We start from the raw sequence: 19,931 nt of genomic DNA, 5'->3' as shown, positions 1-19,931 counted from the left end.
GATGACTAAACCGTTATTTGTTGCTAAAACCCGGCAAAAGTAATCCATAGCGGAGCAGATTTCAAGAATAGTTTTCTTTGGATAGCTTTCAACATCTTGTTTGATCCAATCAAGAATTTCACTGAACAAAATATTTTCAAGATGAAGCCAAAGACGTCCAGCGAATCTTTTGAACCCAGAAGAACTTTTATCCTCGTAATTTGGTATTTCGAAGGATTTTATAGAAGCATCGATTTCGTGCAATTTGTGAAGGTCCGCCATTTTAGTTTGATTTTGTTGCAAGAAAAAATGATAACTATTCACTTATGGATCAACTTGAATTTCTTTTGTAAAACTGACGTCAAATATCTCATTCTAAAATGTGACGTCAAAAATATTTTCGAAAAAAAATATTTTGAACAGACATCTGAGATTTGATATAACACTTAACGGTAACTTTCACAATGATACAGACTTGCTCAATTCAGCTCTTTGCATAACAAACCTTCTCAACATGGGAGGCGAAGTGTTACTTCACGATGTGGTCGATAACATAACGACTCAAGTGCAAGTTGGAGAACAACACGGATCACCATATGCTATTCTTTTCATTTTTGGTATCTGTATCCTTGGAGGTAAGATCTTTCTTAGTAATTATTTCAATTTTTTTTAAACATCACTTCATTGCTTTCATCTCAAAATTTTAAAGGCATTAAACGCAAAAGCTTCTAAAATGTAGCTTAAATCGCACGAAGGAAACTTTCACAAATGAATTTTCGTTAATACTTAGGTTACACGAGCTGTTTTGTTTTGATGATTCGTTTTAATACTGAAATATGTTTGCAGGCTCTGCATTTCTTCATAGCGGTTCAGTCTACAATATTCATATATCGTCAACCTTAAGATTAAGTCCGTAGAAAATTTCTATTCAACTTTTCTGAACCTTTTTCACCATATCTAGCGGTCATCCGTCAATTGATGAATGATACTAATCTACCGTATACTGTTGTCTTGATCATGCTTGGTGTTTGTTTTGGTCTCATCTCGCGATCCTATCCTTCTGTTAAAAGGTAAGTATTTGTTTATCTGTTTTGGCGAAATAATATAGCATCACCCTTCATGGCTTAAAACCTTCAGGAATTATTGTGTCTCCCTATGTCGCTTGAATACAGCTAAAATGAATATCGTAAAATGAAGTGACTGCTGCTCTACAGCCTTTTATAAAACAAACAGCTCAGATACAAGTGGATAAATTCGTCGCCTATTGTGTGAAAATAAGTAACATAATTTCAACGAGATAAAGCACTTTTTTTCTGTTTTACAGACCATATCCTTGAATCTTTGATATCATCTACCGTCTTTTAAGGACTGTTTTACACCCTGGAAGCTGTGATTTTATCTTCTAATCTCTTTTAGTTATACAAGTCTAGCAACGAGCAATCCACATTTGCTACTGTCAGTATTTCTACCGGTGTTGCTGTTCGAATCAGCTTTTGCTATGGACGTCCACATATTTTATAAGATGTTTACTCAGGTAAATTTCTCAATTATTTATTGACTTATATCCAGCAGATGAAGCTATTGATCAAATTGTCTCACTAAACATAGCATTTAGACACAGATATCAAACTATTTACCTCGTGGCCCGACGGAAACCCGGGCTATAAGAATAATTTACCGCTGCCACCTCCGGGTTTCGCAGTTTTCTTGGTAGTCACGCCGGTGATCGTTTATTACTGGTGGTGGTGGCGGGCTATGAATTTTAAACTCTTTGATTCAGTTTAGAATCGTATTGCGGTAGTCCGCGGGTTTCCGCCAGAGATCTCGGCAAATAAGTCAATATCTGTGGAAAACTCAAATATTGGATGCTTTTTTATGTGAAAAAACAGAATTGTTAGGGGATTTCTTACATACCCACTTTGGTGATCGATTTTCAAAATTCACAAATTAGACTAGTCTGTTAATCAATCATGTCAGAGCACAGAGACATAATTGCGGTGGGCGACAAAATTAGCTTGTGTGACGAGCCTGAAGGACTTAAGGTTCTTCAAATATTTTTAGAAGTCTTGAGAACTAGTTGAATTGCTGAAATTAAAAAATACCTCTTATCCTTTTGTCGTGATGCAGATAAATTGTCTGACTGAAGGCCTCTCTTACACACCCATATTATTGATCGATTTTAAAATTTACGAATTAGACCAGTAAACTAGTCTAGCGGTAGTAGTCGGCGGGTGCATGTTTGCTAAATAAATGTTTTCTACCTTAGATTTCTCAAAGATTAATCGTTGTCCGGCAAAATAAGCTTATAAATGCTTGAAGAACTTTTGAGGTTCCTCGAATATTCTCCGAAATCTTGGAACTGCTTGAATTAGTAAAATTAAAAAATATTCCTATAATCCTTGTGTCGTGATGTGTTTAAACCCTGTATACTTTTTCCATAGGTTTGCATCTTAGCTGTTCCTGGCATGGCTGTTGCAGCAGCACTAAGTGCTGTGATGGCTCACTTTGTGTTCTATTACAACTGGTCATGGATGGAGTGTTTCTTGTTCGGTTCAATCATCAGTGCTACGGATCCCGTAGCTGTGGTAGCTTTGCTTAGTAGTTTAGGTGAATATTTGTTTACCGAATAAGGTTAAATTTACGGTAATACGCACCGCAGCCAAATGATCTTTAAACACCAGACGCAAAAGGATTGGGTTACTGACCTTTGCAAAATTTAGTGAATTTGAGCAAGTCTACTTTTTCTCAATCATTCTGGTTTGGACCAAGCCAGGGATTAAACTTACTTACTAGCATCGCAACAAATGATGTTTAAAATGTTGCGGCTAGTTTTATTACAACGAGTATTAGTTCTTGATAAATGTTTTGAAACTACGAGTTTTGTTCGTCTCTTCTAATCGTCAACGAAATATCTTTGTAAAATTATTCTTTGCATCGGAAATCGAAATCGGACATAAGATTTAATTTGCCCATTCTAGTGGCTTGGTTTGATTCTCAAGTCTTTTCGCATGGAAAATTAGCCAACAACTCACGTATTTTCTCTAATAACTCGATCAACGAATATCTAAAATGCCAACTTTTTACTTTTAGGAACATCAAAGCAACTTGGTATCATCATTGAGGGTGAATCTTTACTGAATGACGGTGCAGCTATTGTCTTGTACAATATCTTCTACAATTTGTCTTTTAAACAGATGACTCGTAAGTTTGATAAATCCAATTTAACATAACATAGAACCATTATTTATACACCCCTGTATTACACCCCTGTATCAAAATCTCTACGTTGAAAATCCATTGAAACTGGATCAGACTCATCCAGTTCAGTGGCGTATCTAAGGGGTCTAAGTAATTTGTGAATGAGAGTGTTTTGTTTCTTTCTATAGCTATACTTTTTATGAAGAAATGAAGACTCGCTGTCATAAATTTTGTACCATATTTCACAGGTCAATCACTGAAGTTTATCTGATATTCGCCATTAATCTCCAGACTTTGCTCTCAAAGCTAAATTCCGCAACCCTCTTTTTTTGTTTTCTAGCCACTGAGATTGGTCTATATTTCCCACGTGTTGCACTCGGAGGTATGGCCCTTGGACTTATGGCTGGTAAAGTCGTGGTGCTTTGGCTCCAACACGTCTTCAACGACGCCATGGTAGAAATCGCCATTACCGTATCATCAACTTACCTTGTATTTTACATTGGTGAAAATGTCCTTGGTGTGTCTGGAGTCTTAGCTGTTGTCATGTTGGGAATCGAGATTAATCAACACAGAACTAGTATCAGTCCTGAAGTTGAGGTCTTTTTACACAGGTAAAATTATGGAGTTCAATCGCTAATTCGTAAAGAGTTTTAGAAAATTATTTAAGAAGATTTTTCCTTGATAAAGACTGAGAACAAGTTCGAAAGGTAGAAATATTGAAAGGAGAGAAGTCAGAGTGCACCACTACTTCTTAATTTCAGATTGATTGAATTGGTAAAACATGATTTGTTTTGAACCCTGGTTTGGCAGGAATAGACCTTATTGGAGTTTTTGATTTTTCTAAAAAAGCGATGCATTGTGGGATTGTTTCGAGTGTGTTACAATAGAAATCTCTTAGGAATTCCTCGAGGGAATTCTATTGTAATACACTCGAAACAATCCCACAATGCATCGCTTTTTTAGAAAAATCAAAAACTCCGATAAGGTCTGTTAAACATTGAAAATTAATAGAATCAATCAATCGAATTTTCTTTAAAATCAGTATCCATACATATAGATTGACAAAGAGGAAAAATTGGTGGAAGATTGATTGCTTTTTAAATCATAACATTTACTTTATCTTCTTCTTTTTTAGATTTTGGGAGATTCTTGCCTACCTTGCAAACACATTGATTTTCTTCATTGTTGGTGTAGCCATTATGGAGAAAGCCTTTGATGTCATTGAGGAACTTGATTGGTTTTACATCTTGGTAGATTATTGTGGTATATTTGTCATCAGGTGAGATAAGCAAGTAGCAGTTTCCAGATAATGTTTAAAAATACAAAAAGAGGATAGTATGGACGCAATAGTCCGTTTGACCCCACGTTTTGAATCTTCTGAATTATATAATTTTCCCTTAGTTGATATTTATTTCACCGGGATTTGAATTTAGGCTATTTATGAAACTGTTTTACATTGGAACACAACCGGGGCCCATACAAAGGTGTATTAAATTTTCGTAATTCAATATTTTAAAATCTTTTGAAAATTTCACTCAATCTTCTTTTTCAGAACTTTTGTAGTTGTGCTGTTCAGTCCAATGTTGACTCGCATTGGGTACGGTTTACCGTGGAAAGATGCAGTAGTTATGGTGTGGGGTGGTCTCCGAGGTGCAGTTGGTCTAGCACTTGCATTGGAAGTTGCTTTGGATCACGAAGAAGTTGGGAATAAGGTAAGTGTTGATGTTAATATTTTTGTGTAAGTAAGAATGGACTATTCCAGAAAAAAATTGTAACCCCTATGTTTTTTGGAAAAGGTGAACCCTGAATTATTTTAATTTTTAAGAACCCCTTGCTTTTGTTTTCCTCATTTTTTCGGGGTGCCTTGGATTTTCCATCTCGTTTTACTAACCACCCTGGATTTTCAACCTGATTTCACTGGCCACCCTTGATCCTCCATCTCATTTTACTGGCCACCCTGGATATTTTCCATCTCATGTTACTGACTGATTCGTAAGATATTGTTACCACCAAATTACTGGATCCCATATGGAGCTGCCTACATCTAGGGTTTACAAATATAAGGTGTCAATACAAAATTTGATTGGTCACATGATAGATGCCGCAAATCTACTCACTGGCAAACCAAATTCTTAAATCGCATTTTCTTTGCAAATTATGAAGTTTCTTGGTTTTTTGACTTATGATACTTTGTCTATTATTTATTTTCTATGTAGTTTTTTTCACAGAGTTTGTTAGTCTCAGTATCTATTTTTGATCTTAAGGTATGTGTTCACCTTCCTTGACACATTCTCTTTAATTGATCATATCTTTAGAACAACAAATTTTATTTCTGAAACCCAATAATATTCTCTTTCTAATGGTAAAAGTTTCAGCTGAATTTAAAAAACTGGGCAGGATATAATTAAAATCTTAAGAATTTTAACCTTACCTACTTCAAAGAAGTTAAAGTCACCCATAGCTTTTGAAATTTGAAAAAATAATTTCGATACTATGTTCCCAATAGATTGAACCAAAAAATGTCTTAGGATTTTTTTTTGGATCGACTTTAACTCGGAGAAAACTTAAAAATTGTTAAAATTTGGAAAAAAATCATTCATTTCTCGATTTTTTTCCACTTAACCTGAAATTGTGAAGCTTTAACTCGATTAGAAAAAAAATCCTAAGACATTTTTTTAGTTCAATTCTTTGCCAAAACTATAAAAAAAAAAATTAAGTTCATAGCTAAATGCTATGGGTGACTTTAACCTCGTTAAAAGTAGTATGGTATGGTAAAATTTAATTTTTTTCTACATCAATTTGAAATTTTTGACGAGATAATTACTGTTTAATTAAGTAATCAGAGAAATGTGTCAAAAATGTTACTATTCAATAGATGTGAGAATAAACATCAGCTGAATTCTCTCTTTTCTCTTTGTTGTTTCCGAAAAAGTGGTTATAACTCTGGATCAAAAAAAGATTTTAAGATCGCGATTTTACCAAAATGAAATCCAGTAACTTTTCTTCCACTTTGACTGAAGAACAATTTTTTGACAAAAAATCGGAAAAAGGTGTACACATACCTTAAACAATAAATATTGTATGTATTTTCAGATCTTGATTCACACAGCCGGTATTGTATTATTGACGTTATTTGTCAACGCCACCACCATTCGTCCACTTTTGAAAATTCTTGGAATGTCCGAAATTTCGGACGCTAAGCGAGCTGCTATGAACAATGCCGTGAATAGGTAAGGTCAATACTCTACCCCTTCTATTTCACAAGGGGTTGCTTGAAGGCTAATAAATCGGTATTTTCAGTATCAGTTATACAGAAAATTGTTTTGAAACCCTTTGCAGCGGCGGATCTGAGGAGGGGGGATAAAGAATTTTTTATGGGGAGTCTTCTTTAAAAGGATTATGGCTTAAACACTCTCCACCATAAATTTTGATGACCCCCCCTAGATCCGCCACGTTCTGTGAAATGTTACCTTTTTAAATTTAAAGAAGTCTGGTGACGACACTCTTTCAAATCTTCTGCAAATAAGGTAACTTTTTTGTCTCTTTTGAAGAGATAAATATTTAACTTCGTCTTTATAAGAAACGTATATGATTAACTTTACCAAACTTATCGCTCCTTTTTGTCTTTCCAGACTTCAACAAAACCAAGACCAATCATTGGCTACCTTGAAGACTGATCGCTTTTTAGCAGATGCTGATTGGTCGCTTGCAGAACGCGCATGCACCATTTGTAATCCTTATGCTGAAGATGATAACGATGTAAGCTAGTATAGTCGTAATACACATTTTCGAGTGTAGCCATCAATTGCCACGCGGGTATTTTTTTGTCCGTTTTACCACCCTAAAACATACCCCAGTCTCTTTTCCGCAATTAAAGACAATAGAAAAAAGTGTAAAAAAAGGATTGGATCGAGTCGACTACGGTCGAAAAGGTGTATAGTCTTCTTCATTTCTGCTTCTTCAAGAATTTTAAACTCTAGGGTAAAAAGGTGTTTGCCATAAAGACTAAAGACCAGGGGGATTCCTGAAGGAGCTCACATAATTATAAAACCTCACATAAACATAAAACCTCTTACAAGGCCACGTTGAAATTGTATACAAACAGTAAAGAATACACTCTTCTCGAGATGCATAAATTTATTGTTGTCCTCGTTTTCAAACAGATTTAATTGCTATGAAATTATACATTTAAACCAATTTAAATTCCCAAAAGGCAAACATTAACTCTAAAACAAAAGTAATTGAAATTCAAAATGTCTCATGAGGTGTAAACAATACAATTATCATTGTGAATATGTAATTTTATAGCAATGAAATCTGTTTGGAAACGAGGACAACGAGAAGAGTGTATTGTCTACCCATAGAAATAATTTTGTTTATGCAAAAAAATAGGTTCCAACCTGGCAAATTTACTAACGATTATATATTAGCAAAAATTAAGAAATCGATTATATTTTACCAACGTCTTCTACTATCTAGGACTTGGAGCATCATAACCTATCTTACTTGAAACGCTCCACAAACTGTCCGAAATGCCATTCTCTAGTTCCAAACCAACCGTCGCCGAAAGAATTTTCGGACATGGCTGAAGATGGTAGACAAGCTGTGATTAAAGCTCAAAAGATGAGTTTTTGGAAACAATTTGAAAGAGGTGTTTTATCCAGTGATGCTGTTAATGTTTTGGTTAATTTGGCTGATACTTGTCTTGATGAACGAGACAGGTATAACATTTTTGAAAACTGTTTCCATTCTTTTTATAAGGAATACGGTTGTATTGGGATAGAAATAGGCTAAGTTTTGCAGCATATCCGTGAATACATACGGCGGTGGGAAGAGATTATAAATAATGTAGTGCTCTCGAAGTTCCGGAAATCCTCTCAACTTTCTCTCGATTGCCCAAGTGCACTTTGAAAGCTAAAAAATAAACAAATTCTTTAACTTGAATTTGATGGTTTTCTTTGGAATAATCAAAACTTGCAGTAAATGATTTAAAATATTTTGTCCAATTTTGTTTTCCAGATTATTCAAATTGACAGAGCTCTCATCACATTGGAAAGTACCAAAATATTGGGAGAAAACGGTAATTACTCTCGCTGCTTACTGACCTTTATATATCCCTGGACCAAGCTATATCTACCATCTTTGATCGAAGTTTTTTTTAAATCGGTACCCGAAAAGATGCCATTGCAATTTTAAAAATTAACGTCTAACGGCGCTCGTCATCAAAAGTTTTCGAAGGAAAGTAGATCTAGCGCTTTCGATGCATTTACACCACTATTGAGTAGTGCTCTTATTTTCTCTGATTAGAGTATATAAAGGTCATTGTCACTACTATGTTTTTTAGAAGTTAAGCAACGTTGTATTTAAAAGAGTTTAACGAGGTTGGAAGCAAGACCTCTTTTTGTAACCTATGAAGAAAAATATTACAAATTCATTTTTTGCTCGTTTTCTAGAGACAACGTTTAGAGAAATTCCGCCAAGCGCGTGCTAGTGATCGTGTACCACCGCCACGTAACTTATTCTTACGTTACAACTATATGACGTCAACACACGTCGCTTTCGATCCCGTAATGAACGTCTTAATCGCCGTGAATATGATTCCCATCTTCTTGGAGTTATCAGTTCCGGATGATAACGAGATGATGCCGTATTTAAAATACATCAATTATGTTTATTGCGGCGTTTATGTTATAGAGTTAACCATTAAGGTCAGTATAAATTTCTTTGAATAATTTTGAAAACTCGCTCCCTGCGTATTATCGGCTTTCTGGTGCTTACTGATAAAGCCAGATCAATTTCTCTGGTACCTGGTATCAAACGTAAATAAAGCCTGAGTTTCAGTTCTCAAAATTAGTTTATTTAAAAGCGAAAAAACGTGAATGTAACCTCGTACCCTCTTTTGAATGTACTAATTAATCCACTCCCATGTCTCAAATCCGCTAGGACCCTAACCCCTCTGGAAATTCAGCAAAAATTTCGTCCCTGGTGAGCAAATACCCTGGAATTTCAGCCCCACTGGGAAATTGACTTTGATTTCATCCCTATTCACAATTCAGTATTTAGAAATTGCACTCCATAACCATCCCTACTAGATCTTTGAACCTTGGAAAGATTAAGTGCTATCTCCATTGGGATTTCAATAAGAATCTTTATCCCCACTGGGCTGTGTGACAGGGGTGTATTAATGAAACTCTTTATTCTGTTCCTTCAGATATTGGCTTTCCGCGGATATTTCTTCCGTGATGGATGGAATTTACTGGATTTCGGTATCGTTGTTTTGTCCGTTATTGATCTGGTGGTTGATATGGCAACCTCTGGTGCTACTGGAAGCTTCTCACCTTCTATTTTGAAAGTTGCAAGGGTATTCCGTATCTTACGTATGGGACGTCTCTTGAGATTGACAAAGGTAAGACTTGACACACAACGTTGTTTCAAAGTTTATCTACGATCGGCGCCGAAATATATTGGCAATTTTGGGTATTTCAACGTTTTTCAGAATTTAAAGGTCGGGCAAGAATTGCAGTTTCATTACTTCCACTTTGTTTCATTGGATTTTTCGAGGGTTAAGTTTCTTCCAGGCTATATTCTCAGCCTTAGTGGAACATTTTTGAGCTTTTAGATCCTGAGATCCTAAGGTCCTAAGTCTTAAGTTAAAACTCAGAAAAGTCTATTTTCAAACCATACTTCAAAGCACTTAAGGACATGTTTTTTTTTACTGTACCAAAATGCCGATTTTCAACCAACCCAGTTCAAATCGGCACTAACAGAGACAGCTGAACCCTTTCTTATCGTTATTCAAAAATAAGAAATAGATTAGTAGCTCTGTCCGATACTTTTTGTCTGATCTTAATAGCTTTTATGGAGATTCAGATATCGCTTGTTGAATCCGGAGTATTTCAGGATGAAAAAAATCATAGTCTATTTCGGATTTATAAAGTCGGCTCTATATTTAGCTTTTCTCGTGTCCAATCTATATACGAAACTTATATCAGGGTGTAGCTAAAGGGTTGAATTTTCACATCGACCTTTTTTTTTGGAAAAAACCGGAGGAAAATGGGATCAAATTGATCATTTTTGAAATCTAGGTGCTAATTCTAATCGTATATATTTTCCTGACAAGTCTATCTATCGGGGAAGTGATATGAGATTTTTGTTTAGTTGAAAGAAAGGAACGAACTAAAGAAAACGGGAATTGTTAAAATGAGTGAAAAATGATTAAAAAAGTCGTGATGATTGTTTTGATCATAACTCACTCCGGCCTTTTAAAAAATTACTCCTCAGGCTATCTTATGATTTTAGGCTACCTCAGGAATGCAATAATGAGTCATGGAGTAAGATATGATCCAAAACACTCCATGATTAATTAAGCCTGAAATACTCCGAATTTTGAAGTTTCAAATAGCTCATTTTAAAGCCCTTCCCAAATTTCAATACATATCAAAATTTTGGGAAAATTCATCATGCGAATGACGAAATAATTAAAATAAAGTGATTTTCACGATTTTCGAAAACCTGATTTTGGTACACTCAAAAAACAACATTTCCTTAAAAATCACTTGCTTTTTTAAAGTTTTGAGGGAATTCCACTTTTGTGCCATATATTTCGGTGCCGATTGTAACGTTATATAGATGTTGATAAACGTTAAATTAAACAAACCCTTTTCACAAACCCGGTAGGATTTTTTCTGCCACTGGGAATAAAAATAACGGACTCTATGGGGATTGATATTCCCATGTTTTTTATGAGTGGAGTTTTCAATTCTATTGTTTTGGAGCCTGAAAATTCAGTACGGATGACAAAAATTACTGTTGTGTACCAACTATAGGGACTGCCTTTTTTAAGAAATACAGTCATTATGCTTCTGAATCGGCTATTTAACAGTCACAATGAAATATAGATAACGAGGAAAGATTTTGCTTTGAGTAATGATAATAAATGTAGCAATAATTAATCTTGACTTAAACAATTTGAATACTTCAGAGTAGGTTGCTGCTTGATAATATTCGAGATACCCTTATCAGAGTATCTGACGACTACACTGGTTTAGTAGAAAGGGTGTTAAAAGTTAAAGGAAAATTCTATTTTCAAAGAATGATGCTAAAATTTTCACCAAAGATTCCAATATTCATATTAGGTGCACACTTGCAAATCTTTAAGCTAATTGGATATGATCACTTCGAAATATCCCAAAAGCTGGTTTAGCATAAACTAAACAATTGATATAAAGCTGACGAGTTAGGTTGTTGCACTGACCTTATACTTGTTAATCTTAATTGATATTTGATCCTTTATTTAGGGTTTGATTCCCAAACTGATTGATCTGGTGAACAATCGTATAAACCGTCAATTGAGTTTTGGTTATGACATCGGTAAAGGTTTTGTTGTATCTGAAGAAGAAGTAGCAAAGATTATCGACCAATTAGTTCTGGACCCTAAAATTGCTTCAGATTTAAAAATGCGTTTGGATTTCATTCGATTACAAGTTGTTCGAAGCCTGGGTAAGTACAATAGTCTCTCTCTCTAATTCGATTTTTAAGGGACTCGAATTAGAGAGAATTGACTGTATTATGTATTCATTTTCTCGCTGAACGAAAACTAGAAATTATTATAGATTAGCATACTTTACTATTTTCTGTATAATGATTTCTAGTACCTAATTTTCGTTGTTTTCGACAGCGGAAAGGAAACATTTTTACTTAAAAGTCTTTAAAGATTATCAAAAAGATATTGGACGGCCGATTTAAAATCTTAAATTCAAATATCGAAAAATTGAGGCTCACTGATCAGTGACTGGCTAAGAATACAATACAATGAGAAATTTTGTAAGTGTGTAGAAAGCAGCTGGTAAACACTCACTAGATTTAACTGTCTCTAGTTCGATCTTCAAAGATCCAAAAATTTTCTTCTAACTTGAGAAAGAGTCGAATTTTAGAAAGTATTTTACGAGGCTTTTCCCTTGATAGAAACTTAGTTTGCATTAAAGAAAGATTCGAATAACAGAAGTTAGAATGAGCAATAGTTCACTGTATTTTTCTTTTCAAGGTCTTCTTCAACGGCAACATCCTGGTATTGCCATCTCCGTCAAAACACGACAAGCCATCCGTTCAGTGTTGAACAACGCACGTGATACGTTGTATGAGTTAAGATCGAACGGTGTTCTCGATAAAAATGAAGCTAACAAGTTAGAAAGAGTAAGTTCTTTCATTGCAATGGCTTCAACAGACCCAACAGCTGATTGGTTGCAAATGACGTATTGACTGACTTAACCTCACTTACAACCAATCAGCTATTGGGTCTGTGATGTAATGTTAGAAGACATTTCAATGGTGCATATCATAAACATCTCAAAAAATGTTCAGTTTTTTTATATTTTCCACCTTTGATATTTGTAAAAATGTGGTGTAAAGTCTTTCTTGGCACATTAGAAACTTGATATTTGGTATTTTTATAACAAATTATTTTGACATAAATTTCTTGTAAATTTATTACAAGTCCCCTAAAAAGCCGACACGCCGCTACGGTATTATTGTGTTCGTACTGTTAGGTTAATGTGAAAGTTATGGTTTCGAGTTATCCTTGGTTTGGTTTTTTGCTGCTTAAATTAAAACAATCATATTTTTCAATTAGGAAATCGAGGTCAAAATGAAACAACAGCTTCACGCACCAGCTTTTATACCACCAAAGAAACCTGAAGACTTATTGAAAAGTTTATTATGGTTACAAGGAATGGAAGATGATGCTGTGACCTACATTACATCCAATGCTGAGATGTTATCCTTTGATTATGGTGATGTTATTGTGAAACAGGGTGAAGTCTGTGATGGCATCTATCTTATCATTTCTGGCATGGTCAAGGTCTAATTCTAATATCTTTTATATCTATTTATGTTATAGCATTGTAATTGTAACTTGAATTTATTAGGCAAATTTACAGGCCAATTAATTTCACGGAGAAAGGAAACTTTTCCTTGTCACGACCCTAAGAGAACAAAGTAATAAGAGTGCTTCCATTACAAACAATCCTATCACACGACGTTGTTTCAACCTTCATCTAACATCCAAATAGCGTCGTTAATACCAACTGGGAAGACTTGATTGGGTTACAAGCAGCAGAGAGTTTGGTGCATAAAATTTTCAGTTGACTGATGCAATTTAAATTATCATTCTTATTCTTTTGTTGTTTCAGCTTCTTGGTGTTTCTATGGGAACGGTTGATTTCCAACAATTAGCTAGCTCTAACAAACAACAATTTCAAATTTCTGCTGATTATCTATTTGCTGGGAATGTTATTGGAGAAATGGGATTACTAACCGATTCCGTTCGGAATGCCTCGATCACTTGTGAAACAACTGTCCAGGTTAGTTTTCTTAATCAACCCTAGTGAAGAAGGTAGATTTTCACCCAAATATTCAATTTCTTTAAGAACCAGAGCTGTAATCAGACTGCAAAGGATGTTTCTTTTATTAAAAGACCCAGAAATATTTTAGTGGTTGAAGGTACATAAAAAGGTTTTCTTATTTTTGTATCAGCGTGTCCACTTTGAAAACCATGAATATTTTTTTTCTTCTTTTTAATAGGTCTACTTTATCAGTGTTGACAAAATGCAACGCGCCATGAAGCGTTTCAATGGTCTGACTGAAGGCCTATGGAAAGTTTGTGGCATGCGTATGGCTGTACCTTTACTTATGGAACATCAAAAATACCAGGTACAAACACCATTTTTGTTCGAATCTAAAAATTGAATCCAACGATCAAATCCAACTTCTTGCGCAACTAAACTTTGTTCTTAACTTCAAAAGAACCTTTGCTTATGTGGTATCTAATAATTTCTTTTCTAAGGTGCATTTTTCGAACTTAAATATGAACAAGAAGCCGGAGCGGCGTGAAGGTCCAGCTGACGTGGCAATAACCGAATATGGTTCGTACTGGGTTCCTTAAGTGACGCAAAAAAATTTCCTTCCCATCCTCCACTCTGAGCTTCTATTCTTTGAGACTTTCTTTGTATTGCTAAGTTTTGAAAGTTTTTGATGCATTTCCCGAAATTTCGAAACTTTTGCCGCTGATGGGATTCGAACCCACTATATACAAAGCACCTATGATTAGAACGCCAGCGCCTTAACCACTCGGCCAAGGAGTTCAAAGTTGCTTATGAACATGGTATTTACTGCAAACTCTACTCGGGAGCTAAAACCCTAACCAGGGGTTAACTCCCATCACCAACCCTAGCCCTAACCCTACCTGACCCTACCTGAAACAACCCTTTAATCTAACCGAGAAATTTGACTCTACTACCAATTCAATCCAAAACATTGGTCAAACATTTGAAACATCGCGCGGGTCGGTGGGGCAAAAATTTTAGATCGGCGGTTGGTTTAGCCTGGACTTGTTAATTGATTGCGCGCACAGGCCCCGACAAAGACAAAATCTTTTCGATCAGTTGCTTTTTAAAGGTCCATTCTGCTGCGCGCTGGCCCAATAAGTTCTATAACTATTTCCAAAGGTTCTGCGATGTGCTTTTCTCTTTTGCTTATCTGTCTCATTGAGCCGTAAGAATATTTTGGTTCTATCTGACAGAGGAAGTATTTAAGTATTTTCCACAGTGAGAAAGTTTTTCACTTTCTTTCAGTGTGTAGTGAGCCGCTAGTCTGTGACAAGATATTGTATTTTATCGGCGATCCAAAAAATATCTGCAATCTGATTGGTTAAAAAGAGTACAATATATCTTGTATTTTACATGTAAAAATATATATTGAACGAAAAGATGTTGTTGCATTGTAGCGGTAGAAACAATCTAACGTCATTTTGCTACAAAAGTGTCCTCTAACACAAAAAGTGCATTTTTTGGGTCACCGATAAACCAGTTATCAGACATTTGCTCGTACAATATGGAAATATTTCACTCGTTCCGGATTTTCCGTATATTTTCCTCGCCTAAAGGCTCGGAAAATATTGTACGGAAAAATCTCGGAACTCGTAAAATATTTCTCATATTGTACTCGCAACTGTCTGATAACTATTACAACTCGTTCTGATATTACAAAACAGCTAACATTCACATTTCCCCTTGATTAGATATGGTCCAAAGAACATTTACGAATCATTTGTGAAAACAGTCAGATGGCTTCACTCGATGATACAATGATCTATCGCTTACCTGAAAACACAGAAGAAGCAATCTTAATTCATGGCGATATACAGTGCGTTCGCACGAAAGAACAATTTACGTCGCCTATCATTCTGCCAAAGAATAAGAAAGCATTCACGTAAGTTTGACGAATTCAATTCGATTCTTGTCTCATATTTCGAATTGTGGCGTACTACTATGGATATTACGCATTAACTTTTGACGTAGGCTTCTGCTCATCCTCCAACGAAAAAAGTTTCTTTTAGAACCTTATAACGAAAATTCAAAACTTCATCTTTCTTTAACCCTATCGGTCTAGGGGGGGGGGGGGGCTCTTTCTGTTCCGAGGTCAAACTATTGCTAACAGCTCCTGAAAATAATAGAGCGTTTTGCCGTAAATTTCTGTATTCTAACTTTATTAAGTTTCAAAATAAAAATTGAAAAATTTGACACCTAAATATTTTCACACCTTGAGCATGATGACATTTCTGACAGTAGGATGTCACAAAAATTGACACTTTTCCAATACAAATTTATTTTCATTGTCAAATATATCGTTTAAACCGTAATTTATTGAATATTTTGGATAAAATAAGCATTTTTAACTCAGGCAATTTTTTTCTAAAGCCTTTGTTAGAATACAATAGCTATTTATAAGAACAAAGGAAATTTTCGGTTTTTGCTCACTTTGAGCATGATAAGTGACGTCATAAAAAATTATTTTTGTCAAAAGTTACCTTACAACGTGACAAGGATCTTGTGTGCCAAATTTCATCCAAAAAGACCCACTAGATCAAAAGTTAAGGGGTGGTACAGGAAAAGCCCCCCCCCCCCATAGTTCTGAGCCGCCCCTAAAAGCCTAGGTTGAATAGGGTTAAGTTTCTTGCGTACAATCATCAGCTACATACAAAATAATAGAACCTTATAGAAATTCTTCTTTATAAGAAGTATAATTAAAGAGGTTTGCGATTTTTTAATCAAGCAATCCAGAAGTCACTTTTATTATAATAGCCCTCAGCTTGGGTTTGAATTCTCAACCTCCCTGATAGCAAGCACTATTGTTCAATTACCATATAGTAAAATTTTTACACCGTAAAGCTGGGTGTCCACTGAAAAATAATAAGTTCGTCGCAAATACCTGTTGATAAAAAATAACTCCAGACATATGTCTGGAATTAAAAATCTATTGTTCTTTTTAACGACAAAATAAAAAATAATAAACGATATAGAATGAAATCATTTTCAATTTTCATCGTTAATTTTTTTTCGCCCTATCGCAAATAAAACAATAGGTTTTTAATTCCAGACATCTGTCTAGATTTATTTTTTGCGACGAACAAATTCGCGACGAACTTATTTTCTTCCAGTGGACACCCAGCTGTTCATATAACGTCAAATGAACGTTAAAATAACATTGTTTGCCAGCTGGATCAGGGCATCAAGGCGCTTGAAATTTTGATACTAACCTAATTTATGACTTCGTTTCAAACCACAAGGGTTTCTTTTCTCCTATGACATTTTGAGATTGACAAGGTAGTCCTTGCTGATGAGAAAGTAATGAGGTATATTCTCTCATTACATCATTTAGTATCCATAGTATCATACATGGAGGAAAACAAGCCTTTTGACCCTAAGCTGCAGGTGGTTTGAAGATATCTTACTATTTTTGGAAACAAAACGGAAACATAGCTGTGCCTTCCACAAATTACTCAATTCACAATCACTATAATAGCCGTCGCTATTTATAAAAATACAGTTTCCCACTTATACACAATACATACAGTTGACGCTCTCTAATTCGACGTTTTACTATTCGATAGGCTCTCTTATTCGATGAAATTTAAAGTCCACGTCAACAAGGAACTCTCATAAAAGACGCTCCCTTGTTCGATGACCTCAGCTCCAATATTCGATGAAAATTCAATTCCCCTTGAATATCGAATAAGAGGGTGTCAACTGTATCTTAAAATAAAGTCAATCTTTAGCCGAATGTTTACAAAACATAAGCCCATTACGAAAAATGTAGAAAGGAAAGTCAAATTTGTGAATTTTCGTATTCCATATTAAAGACTTCTGATCTTTTTATTCTCAAACCTAAAGATGTTCTTATATTCATAATTTTATTGTCTCCCTCTAACTCGATCTCCAAGGGAACAAGAATTTTCTTCGAATTAGAGAAAGATTCAAATTACAGAACGTACTAATTTGTAGCCATATTTTAGTTTAGATTTTATAGAAAGCAGAGGTTCGAATTAAAAAGGAGATGAGTCTGTATTTTCATGTGGTTCCCTAAGAAATTATGTCTTTTAGAGTCTGTGAAGTCTTAAAATATTCTTTACCTGTTCTTCAATATTTTGGCCAGCGAAGCCCCTATGTTCTCACAAAAGAAAGTTTACTTCAGGTTTAAGAAATCTTTCTCTTTTTGTTTATGTACAGGTATAATTTAAAGAAATTGCCACGAATCATGATCATCATCAACCATAAATCCAGTGCATTGCTTTCTTCAGCCAAAACAAAAAACAACAATTTTGTTGATCATCAGCAGAAAATTGCAAATAGTTTTGTTGTTGACCATGAAGGCCATGATGATGATGATGATGATAATGATAATCAGGTACATTTTTTATACTTTGCAAGTTTAGGGTGTGTTTAACATTCATGACATTTGGCATATCATAATTGGTTGCAAAATGGGGTAGTTTTGATATGTTTCATTTTGTTTAGCGCAGGTTTTCGTACAACAAGGGATGGTTTTCCCTTAATACAGAGGTGAAATTCTTTTGGGAGTCACTTAGGACAGAAAATTATTTTTTTCGATCATATCACCTCGTGGTATCCAAAGTTTCTATTGCATTTTAAAAATCTCTTTAAATTTTGCACTATTTTTTCCATACCAATTTCTTGGAGAGTGGTTTCCATATGATCGATAAAATAATTGCACCTTACGAGAGAATGGACACTTTTATGAGGATTTTACTTTTTATCGGCGATCCAAAAAAAAACTGCAATCTGATTGGTTAAAAAGAGTACAATATATCTTGTATTTTACATGTAAAAATATAAATTGACGAAAAGATGTTGTTGCATTGTAGCGGTAACAGCAATCTAACGTCACTTTGCTACATAGTGCCCTGCGTTTTTTTTTCAACACAAAAAGTGCATTTTTTGGGTCACTGATAAATCAGTTATCAAACATTTGCTCGTACAATATGGAAATATTTCACTCGTTTGCGGAACTCGTAAAATATTTCTCATATTGTACTCGCAAATGTCCGATAACTATTACATATCAAAATTCATCTTCTGTATATAACTTGTACAAAATTAGTTAATGATTTCTCTTTCATTCTTTACAGCTTGACCACCGTACAGCAGGATGTCAAGTGAAACAAACAGTTGTCCATCACAATGCCTAAAGCAGTCATCTAAACCAAATTACATTCTCCCACTTTACCATTTTTGTATCTATTTATTGTTTATATATTTGTTTATTCGATTACGTTGTAGAATTTGTCTTTTGTTTTACCCCCCTTTATCGGAACATGATATTTTTCCCTAAATCAACTCTGAAAAGCGAGAAAATTCCGCATATCCCTATCATGTCCGATGCTTATTCTTTTCATTCGGTTACACACCTTTTATTTTTAGTCAATCTTTTTCATTCATTCATTCACTCATTCACTCAATCACTCATCCAATCATTAATTTCTTTCACTCATTCACTCACTCATCAATTTCTTCCCTCATTTATTCATTCATTCACTCAATCATTCATTCGTTCACTCAATCATTCATTCTTTCGTTCAATCATTAATTTCGTTCACTCATTCATTCATTCGTTCACTCAATCATTCATTCGTTCACTCAGGGCAATCTCAAGCACTCAATCATTCATTCGTCAGCTCAATCAGCATCATTTCAGCACTCATGCATCATCGCAGGCAGGCGGGCGTTTCACGCAATCATCAGGCTTCATTCATGCTTCACTCAATATCATTCGCATCATCATGCAGGCCGTTTCACTCAGCATTCATTCTTTCACTCAATCTTTCACTCATCATTCATTCTTCACTCAATCATTCATTCTTTCACTCAATCATTCATTCTTTCACTCAATCATTCATTCTTTCACTCAATCATTCATTCTTTCACTCGATCATTCATTCTTTCATTCAATTATTAATTTCTTTCCCTCATTCATTCACCCTTTTATTCAATCATTAATTTCGTTCACTCATTCATTCATTCAATCATTCATTCTTTCATTCAATCATTAATTTCTTTCACTCGTTCATTCATGCGTTCACTCAATCATTCATTTTTTCACTCAATCATTCATTCGTTCACTCAATCATTAATTCGTTCACTCAATCATTAATTTCGTTCACTCATTCATTCGTTCGTTCACTCAATCATTCATTCTTTCATTCAATCATTCATTTATTTCACTCATTCATTCATTCTTTTATTCAATCATTAATTTCGTTCACTCGATCATTAATTTCGTTCACTCAATCACTCATTCTTTCATCCAATCATTCATTCGTTCACTCAATCATTAATTCGTTCACTCAATCATTCATTCTTTCATTCAATCACTCATTCTTTCACTCAATCATTCATTCGTTC

General features: G+C 34.8%; 1 protein-coding gene across 1 annotated transcript; it reads left to right on the top strand.

The window, feature by feature from the left end:
• Positions 1–437: 437 nt before the first annotated feature.
• Positions 438–18,758, top strand: LOC136821650 (sperm-specific sodium:proton exchanger-like). The gene is made up of 22 exons (XM_067077859.1): positions 438–614; positions 941–1,049; positions 1,396–1,513; positions 2,421–2,586; positions 3,070–3,180; positions 3,518–3,788; positions 4,313–4,456; positions 4,730–4,889; positions 6,271–6,407; positions 6,810–6,936; positions 7,657–7,898; positions 8,197–8,257; positions 8,631–8,885; positions 9,389–9,583; positions 11,475–11,676; positions 12,221–12,369; positions 12,806–13,033; positions 13,365–13,535; positions 13,756–13,884; positions 15,251–15,441; positions 17,739–17,916; positions 18,659–18,758. Exons 1-22 carry the CDS (start codon positions 494–496, stop codon positions 18,716–18,718), a joined length of 3,525 nt encoding a protein of 1,174 aa, XP_066933960.1. The 5' UTR covers positions 438–493; the 3' UTR covers positions 18,719–18,758.
• Positions 18,759–19,931: the final 1,173 nt, after the last annotated feature.

The sequence above is a fragment of the Clytia hemisphaerica genome, unplaced genomic scaffold (assembly GCF_902728285.1).
Source record: "Clytia hemisphaerica strain Z4C2 unplaced genomic scaffold, Clytia hemisphaerica genome assembly, whole genome shotgun sequence".
NCBI classification, from domain to species: Eukaryota; Metazoa; Cnidaria; class Hydrozoa; order Leptothecata; family Clytiidae; genus Clytia; species Clytia hemisphaerica.
Note: the sequence above shows the minus strand (reverse complement) of the source record. Positions and strands in the feature narration are given on the sequence as shown.